Below are 9,992 nucleotides of genomic sequence, written 5' to 3' on the forward strand. Positions count from 1 at the left end.
TGGGAGAGCACTAAAAAACCCATGTTGGCTATTGTTCAAACATTAAGTGGAAGGTGCGCAAAATCTACGCTCTAGTAGTGTTTTTCAATTGGATATAACCTATGGTGTTGTATTGAAAAGCAAGTTTAAAATACTACACTCATACATACAGTAGGTACATATACACCTTAAAGCCATTCACAGTACAGCACCTTGTCGTATATTATTTCCTTTTAATTCCCTGTTAAAACTTTATTTTAATAATAAACCTTTATTTCCCATTTATTTTATACATATCGCATGTAAAATAGTTTCGTATTTTTCATTTGTTACGCATATTTTCATACATTAACACTTTGTCAGGTCTCCAAAAATGCAAAAACTTTTCAGCGTGATTTTATGTTGAGCTCGAACCAGGATTTGGATTAAATTTGGAAATGTGTTGGGGGTTATTGTATTCTACATTATTTTTTTTCCCAATTAAAAATTATGTATTTATTTTTTTAACTAAGAATATTAACCCTTTGAGTGCTAAGCAATTTCCTACCTGGGATGTTTAACCCCTTAATGACAACTGACGTACCAGGTACGTCATGCATTAACTTACAGTTAATGACAATAGACGTACCTGGTACGTCAGTTGTCTAAGAGAGTGCTGGAAGCGATCGCAATCGCTTCCAGCAGCTCTCAGGGTATTGCAGTGATGCATCCTGCAATACCCTTTCAGAAGACTCTGTGGCCCTCTCTGCACCGGTAGCGATGGTGCCGGTTCGTTGGTGGGTGGGAGCACAACAGGGAGGCGGGTGGGCGGCCCATCGCTACCCGGCATCCGGCTCCTGTAAGTGCAATGTGCACGCCGGGTGCCGGGAGCGTGCGGGGGCGCGCGTGCGCGATTAGCTACCCACACTGACACCAATGAGGAGGGAAGAGGGGATCTGGGAGGGGGTTGGGGTATTGTGGGGGGCTGCTACACTACAGAAAAATTTAAAATGGCAATAAAAGATCAAAAAAACACTTTTTTGGGGGGCAAATTGGGTACTGGCAGACAGCTGCCAGTACCCAAGATGGCGGCAATTAGGTAGGGGAGAGGGTTAGAGAGCTGGGGGGGGGGGGGGATCATGGAGGTTGGGGCTAAGGCAGGAGTCCATCACAGCTAAAACATTTTATTTTTTTTTATTAAAAAAAAGAAAAACTCCTTTTATTTAGTACTGGCAGACTTTCTGCCAGTACTTAAGATGGCGGGGACAATTGTGGGGTGGGGGAGGGAAGAGAACTGTTTGGGAGGGATCAGGGGGTGGGATGTGTCAGGTGGGAGGCTGATCTCTACCCTAAAGCTAAAATTAACCCTGCAAGCTCCCTACAAGCTACCTAATTTAACCCCTTAACTGCTGGGCATAATTTACGTGTGGTGCGCAGCAGCATTTAGCGGCCTTCTACTTACCAAAAAGCAACCCCAAAGCCATATAAGTCTGCTATTTCTGAACAAAGGGGATCCCAAAGAAGCATTTACAACCATTTGTGCCTTAATTGCAGAAGCTGTTTGTAAATAATTTCAGTGGGAAACCTAAAGTTTGTGACAAAATTTGTGAAAAAGTGAACTTTTTTTTTTTATTTGATGACATTTGGCGGTGAAATGGTGGCATGAAATATACCAAAATGGGCCTAGATCAATACTTTGGGTTGTCTTCTAAAAAAAAATATATACATGTCAAGGGATATTCAGGTATTCCTGACAGATATCAGGGTTCCAATGTAACTAGCGCTAATTTTGAAAAAAAGTTGTTTGGAAATAGCAAAGTGCTACTTGTATTTATGGCCCTATAACTTGCAAAAAAAGTAAAGAACATGTAAACATTGGGTATTTCTAAACTCAGGACAAAATTTAGAAACTATTTAGCATAGGTGTTTTTTGGTGATTGTAGATGTGTAACAGATTTTGGGGGTCAAAGTTAGAAAAAGTGTGTTTTTTTCAATTTTTTCCTCATATTTTATATTTTTTTTTATAGGAAATTATAAGATATGATGAAAATAATGGTATCCTTAGAAAGTCCATTTAATGGCGAGAAAAACGGTATATAATATGTGTGGGTACAGTAAATGAGTAAGAGGGAAATTACAGCTAAACACAAACACTGCAGAAATGTAAAAATAGCCATTGTCATTAAGGGTAAGAAAATTGAAAAATGCTCCGGTCATTAAGGGGTTAAAGGTGTTTTTTTTATTTTATTTTTTTTTCGAATGTTTTTTTTTTTTACTTTTTTTTTTTTTTTCTCTCAGATCCCCAAGATTTATACTGTTGGAAATGTTATGAGGTTACCTTTCCAACGGTGGGTCTTGGGGATCTGTAGCTGCTTAGATGCCTGAGATACAGGCTTCTAAGCAGCATGTCACTGCGCATAATGTGAAGCCCCCAGGGGCGGTTGAGAGCCCCCAGATTGCAAGCAATGTCTCTGAGCCTTCGTTAGCACCTGAGTGGGAAACTGCGACGGCTCAGAGCCGTCGTTAACACTGAAAGGATTAAATCTTAACGTTTAATTATTTTTTTAAAAATATTTTTGCTGTATTCAAAAGTGTATTGTAAGCAGTTGTTTTTCTTTTAGCTTGTACTATTTGGACTGAGCAACCAGCTGGTGGTTTCCTTCAAAGAAGAGAACACAATGGCTTTTAAACACCTGTTTCTCAAAGGTTATACTGGCACTGATGAAGATGACTACAGCCGCACTGTATACACTCAGAAAGATCTCTACGATAGCATATTTTTTGCAATTGATCAGGTAATAACAAAATGACATTGTGTTGGTTGATTATAGTATTTGCTTTCTTAGATCACATTGTAATACACAATTGTTTTGTTTAAACAGCCCCTATAATATTTTCATTTTCACAAGAAATTCCTGTAACAAAATACAGTTAAAAACCTACAGTTCTATTGATATTAAAGGGACATGCCACCCACATTTTTTCTTTTATGATTTAGAAAGAGAATGCAATTTTAAACATCTTTCTAATTTACTTATATTATCTAATTTGTTTTATTCTCTTGATATTCTTTGATGAAAAACATATCTAGATATGCTCACTAGCTGCTGATTGGTTGCTGCACATAGAAGCATCATGTGATTGGCTCACCATGTGCATTGCTTTTTCTTCAAATAAGGATATTTAAAAAATGAAGCAAAATAAATTATGGAAGTAAATTGTAATGTTTAAATTTCTGTTCTCTATCTGAATCATGAAAGAAAGATTTTGGGTTTAGTGGCATTTAAAGGGCTGAATAGCTTGTTGCAATAGAACTGTATGCACAAGGCTAAGTATTGATTTATATACTTCTTCGTATATATTGATAAAACTCTCCAAGAACGAATGAGAGTACTTACACAAATAATCACACATTTAATTAAAGAGATCGGAAAACACAGTAACTTACTATTGCAACAAAGTCTGAACACATAGGTGACAAAAACATTTTAGCTATATGTCCAACCATAATGTACCTCCTTCACATTAAATGCACCCACACTTATTATATATATTGTATTTTTAGAGGACAGATAGTGCTTACTTTTAGCATCAAATATTTATTTATAAACTGTTATATAAAAAAATTATAAGTGTCAGAAATTAAATTTTATGTTTGCCAAACTATTTTATTGTGAATATCATCATCCTGATAGATATTACTGCAATAAAACACCCATATTTGTGTTCAGCGATGTCCCAAGAGTACATAGATACCCCCCATGTACAAGTTTTCTGAGATTTCTGGAAGTTACAGGGCCCAACATACCCATTTAACATAGAAATTTGGCGCATTCATTTTCGGGGGTTAAATCACCTTTTAGACATTTCAGCCCAGGAATGAAAATTACCCCATCATGGCAAACCATTTGCAAAAGAACACAACCCAGGGTATTCCAAAGGGGCTATGTCTCGTTTTTTTTTTTTTTATAAGGCCCTTAGTCACAACACCTGTCCAAATGTAATGCTCATATTTTTTGTATGGGTTTTTTACACAAACACTGCACTTTGGTTGTTTCTGTCATCATGCTTATGTTTTGCTGCTATAAAACACACACCTTTTATTCGGCAATGTCCTACAAGTACAACAGTACCCACCATGTACAGGTTTTATGGGGCTTGCAGAAGTTACAGGGCCAAATATGAGATCTTCTTATTTACATGGAAATTTGGCACATTAATTTTCTGGGCCTATGTCCTCTTTGAGACATAGCAGCCCAAGAAAGATAATTACCCCATCATGGCATTCCATTTGCAAAAGTAGACACCCCAGGGTATTTAAAAAGGACTATGTTTAGTCTTTTTTGTAGCTACTTAGTCACAACATATGGCCAAATGTACTGTTCAGATTTTATTTTATCACATAAACACTGCTTTTTATATCATCTTTGTATGTTTTACTGCCATAAAACACTGATTTTTGTGTTCAACGATGTCCCATGAGTACAACGATACCCCCCATTCACAGGTTTTATGGGGTTTCAGGAAGTTACAGGGCCCAACATTGGGCCTGCCCATTTACATGGAAATTTGGCACATTGATTTTCTGGACCTATGTTGCCTTTGAGACGGTATGGCAGCCAAGGAATCGAAATTATATATATCTGCTGCCTCACCTGTCAATTGCTTTTGTATACTTGCTTTGAGTTGTGGGATTGTGGAGGCCACAGCACCAAGCCATCCCTTAAAAATAAGTTTCCTGGCTTGAAGAATTATATTACTGGTCCATTTCCCAATGTTATCGGAGGTTGATGCTGAGGTCTCCAAGAACACTATCAATTTAGGGGAAATTTCCAAGGTCATATGAAAAGTGGTTTTATCCAGTGAGCTACCATTCCCCAGAATCTGCTTATTTTTGGACAACTCCATAACATGTGTAGTAAGTCTGCATCTGGTGCTCTGCATTTCTGACAATAACCCTCTGAGTTTGGTCTCCACTTTTTGTAGATTTTAGGTGGTATGTATGCATTCTGCAGTAGTCTGGTGTGTGATTCTCGGTTAGTCACCGATAGGGTTGCCTTCCTTGACCTCACTATACTTCGCTTTGCCATATCTGTCGGGATCTCTATATTAAGAGTGGATGTCCAGTTGTCACTAATATGTTTTGTTGTTGATTCATTAGTCTGTTGCATGTAAAGTTTATAAATGGGGGAAATAGATGTCTCTCCTTGCGCTATTCTGTGGAGTAGCCTATTTTTCCCCAAGTTTTGGTTTGCAAGTTCCTCGTATTTGAGTAATTCGTTGACATAATGTCTTGCCTGTAAGTACACGAAGTGATGTTTGTGTGGCAAATTATACTGTGTTTGTAGGTCTCTGAATGATTTAACTTTCATGTCTAAACTATTAACGATCTGGGACACCGAGGTCAATCCTCTGGTTTTCCATGTGGTGAACACCCCAGAATCTATTCCCGCGGGGAACTCTGGGTTACCATTCAGTGGGAGATATCTTGTGTAATTGTGATTAAACTGGAGTTTCCTACACATTTTCCACCAAGCTCGAAGGGGCTGGTGTAGCATTGGGTAATCATTGAGGAGTTTGTTAATGTGTGGGGCTGACATGTGTGGAATCGCTTGAAGTGACCATGGGGATACTAGTTGCCCTTCTAGTGCCGGCAGTGTAAAATGTTGTTTCCCCGTTAACCAGTCTAGTACGTATTTAATTTGGGCCGCCCCACAGTATGCTTCTAAGTTTGGGATCGCAAGACCCCCCGAGCTAACCTCAGCCATCATCCTGGAAGCTTTTATGTTGTGTTTTTTCCTTGCCCACACAAAGGAGAGACAGGCTCTGTTAATTGCCCTAAGGTCTGTCTTATGGATGTTCTCCGGTATCATCTGAAACAGATATAAAAATTTTGGGAACATAATCATTTTGATTAGGGCTATCCTTCCGGACATCGTGATAGGTAATTTATCCCATCTAAGCAGCATATCTTGTATGTCTTTGATTATGGGGCGGTAATTAAGATGGTACCATTCTCTTGGATCTGTCGAAAGTTTGATTCCCAAGTATGTAAAAGAGTTAGTGACGTGTTTGAAGTTAAATGGTAGGGTTGTATGTGTTGATTTAATTTGTAACCAGATTAGCTCGGATTTGTCCGTATTCACTTTGTAGCCAGAAACAAGGCCAAATTGGTGTATAATTTGCATAACCTGTGGGATGTTTTCCTTTGGGTTCTGTATGTAAAGTATCATGTCATCTGCAAAAAGGGACAGATGACACTGGACCCCCCCCACCCACAACCCCTCCGTTTCTGTTCTTATTTTGATGGCTAAGGGTTCGATCGACAGGTCAAAGAGTAGGGGAGACAGTGGGCACCCCTGTCTAGTCCCCCTACCCAGCTAAAAGGAGGATGACGGGGCCCCATTAATTAGTATGGATGCTTTAGGATTGGCATATAGTGATCTGATTGTGTGCGCAAAAAGGCCTGTGATACCAAATTTGTCGAGAGTATGGAAGAGATGATCCCAAAGGACCATGTCAAAGGCCTTCTCCGCATCTACCAGTAAAGCACATGCTTCAGGAGTCCCTCTCCCTCCCTCCTTTGTTTTGTTCCAGAAATGGGTTAGTATGAATTGGAGCTTCCGAAGATTTAAAACTGAAGATCTTCTCTTTACAAAACCCGTTGGATCTTGATGTATTAGGGTGGGTAGAGCCACTGCCAGTCTGTCTGCTAGTATTTTTGTCAGTAATTTGTAGTCTTGGTTCATTAAGGATATGAGGCGATATGACTGAGGAAGGAGCGAGTCTTTGTTTGCTTTGGGGATTACACTAACATTGGCTTCTGTGAAACGTTCATTAAGGGTCACTTCTCCATTCATGATTTTGTTATAAAGTGAGGTGAGTACCGGTGCCACGCTTCCCCCCCCCCATAACTTGTAGTATTCTCTGGGAAGCCCATCAGGGCCTGGTGTCTTGTCAAGTGGGAGTGTGTTTATCGCCTTTAATGTCTGTCTCCTTGATTTTTGCGTTTAGGAGACTTAAGTGTTCCTCTGAGATGTGTGGGTTGCGTATAGATTCCCAGAACAGGTCCTGTTGTGGTTTATCTATCGGAGTTCCCTTGTATAGTGTTTGATAATATTTTGTAAAGGCTGTTTGTATGCCTGACGTGGTTGTGTGTACGGTGTCTCCTACTTTAATGGCATTTATATATCTGTTGGGTCTGGTGAGCTTGGTGAGTCTAGCTAAAAACTTCCCAGTCTTGTCTCCATAATGGTAAAATTTAGCCTGCACTGCTGTCATTCCCTTATTGTATCTTAGTGTATTGCTGTGTCCCTCGCGGCCTTCGCCTCTACAAAGCTCTGTTTTGTATTAGGGTTAGGGTTACGCAGGTACTTGTTTCTCACACTTAACACTCTTCTCAGTAAGATTTCTGTTCTCACTTTCTTCGGTTTTATTTTGCCCGCTGAGTATGAGGTTATAGATCCCCTCATCACTGCTTTGCTCGCCTCCCAGAACAGGAGAGTGTTACATCTGTGTGCATTATTTAAAGTCTTGTATGCCCTCCATTCTCCCACTAGTAAATGTTTGAAGTTCACATCCCCATAGAGATACGTCGGGAAGAACCATCTACGTGGTCTTTCTCTCCGGGGTGTGAGATTGATTTTTAGGCTGATAGGTGCATGGTCTGATATTGTTGGGATGTCTATACTTGCGTCAGTTATACTTGGTCTTAGGAAGTTAGTTGTTAAAAATAAGTCTATCCTAGAGAGTGTATGTTTAGCTGGGGTGGAGCAGGTGTAATTCCGCTCCTCTGGATGTTTGTCCCTCCAGATGTTTGTTAATGCTAGAGTGTGTTTAATCTTAGATAAGGTAAGGGAGTCTCTTTTAGCGTTACATTGAGTCGTGTGCTGTATGATATTTGAGGCAGGGTCTCTAAACCTGTCAGCTGGTGACTGCGGGACTATATTGTAATCGCCACCCAAGATCATCGGGGTGTCTGCAAATTGTAATATCTTGTTGCTTAGATCCCTCCAAAGCTCCTTCTTGTTAGTGTGGGGGCCATACACTCCCCCAATAGTAAGGGTTTTGTTCTCGTACTTCAGTTTAGTAAGAACATATCTCCCTTCCGTGTCTGCATGTTGTTTGTCAATAGTATAGTCTAGGTTTTTTCTGAAAAGGATAGCAATCCCCCTAGCTCGCTTCTCTTCATAGGTAGTATGGATTACTTCCCCCACCCACCCCTGTTTCAGTTTTTGGTGTTCTGTGTTTGATAAGTGGGTTTCCTCTAGAATCGTTATATCAGCACGCTGGTTTTTAAGGTATTTAAGTATAGCCTTTCTCTTTATGGGGGAGGCTATTCCCCCCCCCCCATTCCATGACACAATTTTCATGTTTTATGACACTATGTGTGCACCTTGCTATTTTCTTAAAGAGTGGTGTGCTTTGTGTATGTATGGTCTGCCGTGGTTACTTACTGTTGGCTGGTCGAGGGAGAGAGTACAATCTTACCAATATTCCTAAGATCAGTTCAGCTTCTCCCTTCAGGTCTCTGAATGGAAAAGCAACAGTTGAATATAAGGTGTATTACCACCTCTAAAATGCTGAATAATATAACTTAAATCAGGTAAACAGGCCCACTCTGTGAAACAGTAACACAAACAAATGAACTTCAGAAAATCCCAACAGCCCCCCCCCCCCCCTTATTTCCCTAGTAAGAGCATGTAAACAGTGGTTTATACCACTTAGAGTTCTTAACGAACCTCCATTCGGTCAACGCAGGCTGCTAAGCCTAAGGTGTGAGTCTTTACAGTGTTCAAAAGTACTTTCCTAGTTCAGGTTCCAGTTTCCTCTCCTCGTTGATCTCCTTGTATGTTATCCGGAGGTCTCCTAGCTTGCTCCAGAAATACCTGCAGATGTTGTGGTGTCTCAAATAACTTCGGGGCCCTGTGCCGTTTGCAGTCTCAGCTTAGCTGGGTATAGGAGCGCCACAGATTCACCTTGGGCTATCAATTTCCTGCAATATGGCGAGAATTCTCTCCTTTTTCGCTACTTCTGCTAAATAATCTTGAAAGATATATATTTTCTCCCCTCATAGGTGATGGTGGGCATCTGTCTGTAGGCTCGGAGCATTAGTATTTTGTCCTTGAAGTTTAGATACTGTACCATAATCTGTCTTGGGGCTCGATCTTGGACATTCTTTCGCTGCGGTGCTCCAATTCTATGGGCCCTTTCAACGATGCACGGTACATTAGAGGTTGAGAGCTTGAGGAGGCCCGGGAGAACAGTTTCTGCAAATTCTATGGGACGGATTCTGGAACTCCCACTATACGGATGTTGTTTCTCCTTGATCTGTTCTCCAGATCTTCCAGTTTAGCTTGTAAGATCTTATTTTGTTTTTGGAGGTTGGTAATAGATGAGGAGGTCTCTCTGTATCTTTCCTCTCCCTCCTCCACTTTTTGCTCTACATTGGTTAAGCGGGACGAAAAGGCTTTAAATTCTGTGGACAGTGTGTCCATACCTGTCTGGAGCTGCTCAATCTTGGGCAAGAAAAGGGCTGAGAGCTGTGATACAATTGGGTGAGTATCTTGCACAAGGAGATCAGAGGTTTCTGGTCGCGGTTGATCTGTTTCTTGAATTTATGCTTGTTTTTTTGACGTCTGTCTGGCTGTTTTTTGCCTCCCGACATCTTGTCAGTCTTTTTATGGTATGGGGGGAAATACTTTTGCATGCAAACAGCTCTTGTTTAAAGGACTTTCATGTAGATTAGGAAGATTCAGCAGTTCTCATGCGTGTGTCAAGAACCAGTACTAATCCTATGTGCTGAGGGTCTTCATGTGGGGGGGGGGGGGGGGGCTTCGGACCCTGTTTAGTGTGCCATAATTGTCTATGCCTTACAGAGAGAAATTTCTAAAAGTTCTGTGTTGTTTTTTTTTGTTTTTTTTTCCTTGTTTCTCTGTTTTATTATTCTGGAGGAATTAGGAAGACTGGGGTCTCTGTGTCACTTTGTGTGTCCCCTGAGTCTTAAGGTGTTAATGCTGATTTAATCCCCACTG

At 40.5% G+C, this 9,992-nt stretch overlaps 1 protein-coding gene across 1 annotated transcript in view; it reads left to right on the top strand.

The window, feature by feature from the left end:
• MCOLN2 (mucolipin TRP cation channel 2) overlaps positions 1 to 9,992 on the top strand; it is a 418,859-nt gene that overhangs the window by 166,251 nt on the left and 242,616 nt on the right. Inside the window, exon 3 of the mRNA XM_053693157.1 lies at positions 2,580 to 2,753. Within this exon, the coding sequence (XP_053549132.1) occupies positions 2,580 to 2,753 (174 nt within the window). The remainder of the gene's footprint in view (positions 1 to 2,579; positions 2,754 to 9,992) is intronic.

This window comes from Bombina bombina, chromosome 10 (genome assembly GCF_027579735.1).
Source record: "Bombina bombina isolate aBomBom1 chromosome 10, aBomBom1.pri, whole genome shotgun sequence".
Classification (NCBI taxonomy): domain Eukaryota; kingdom Metazoa; phylum Chordata; class Amphibia; order Anura; family Bombinatoridae; genus Bombina; species Bombina bombina.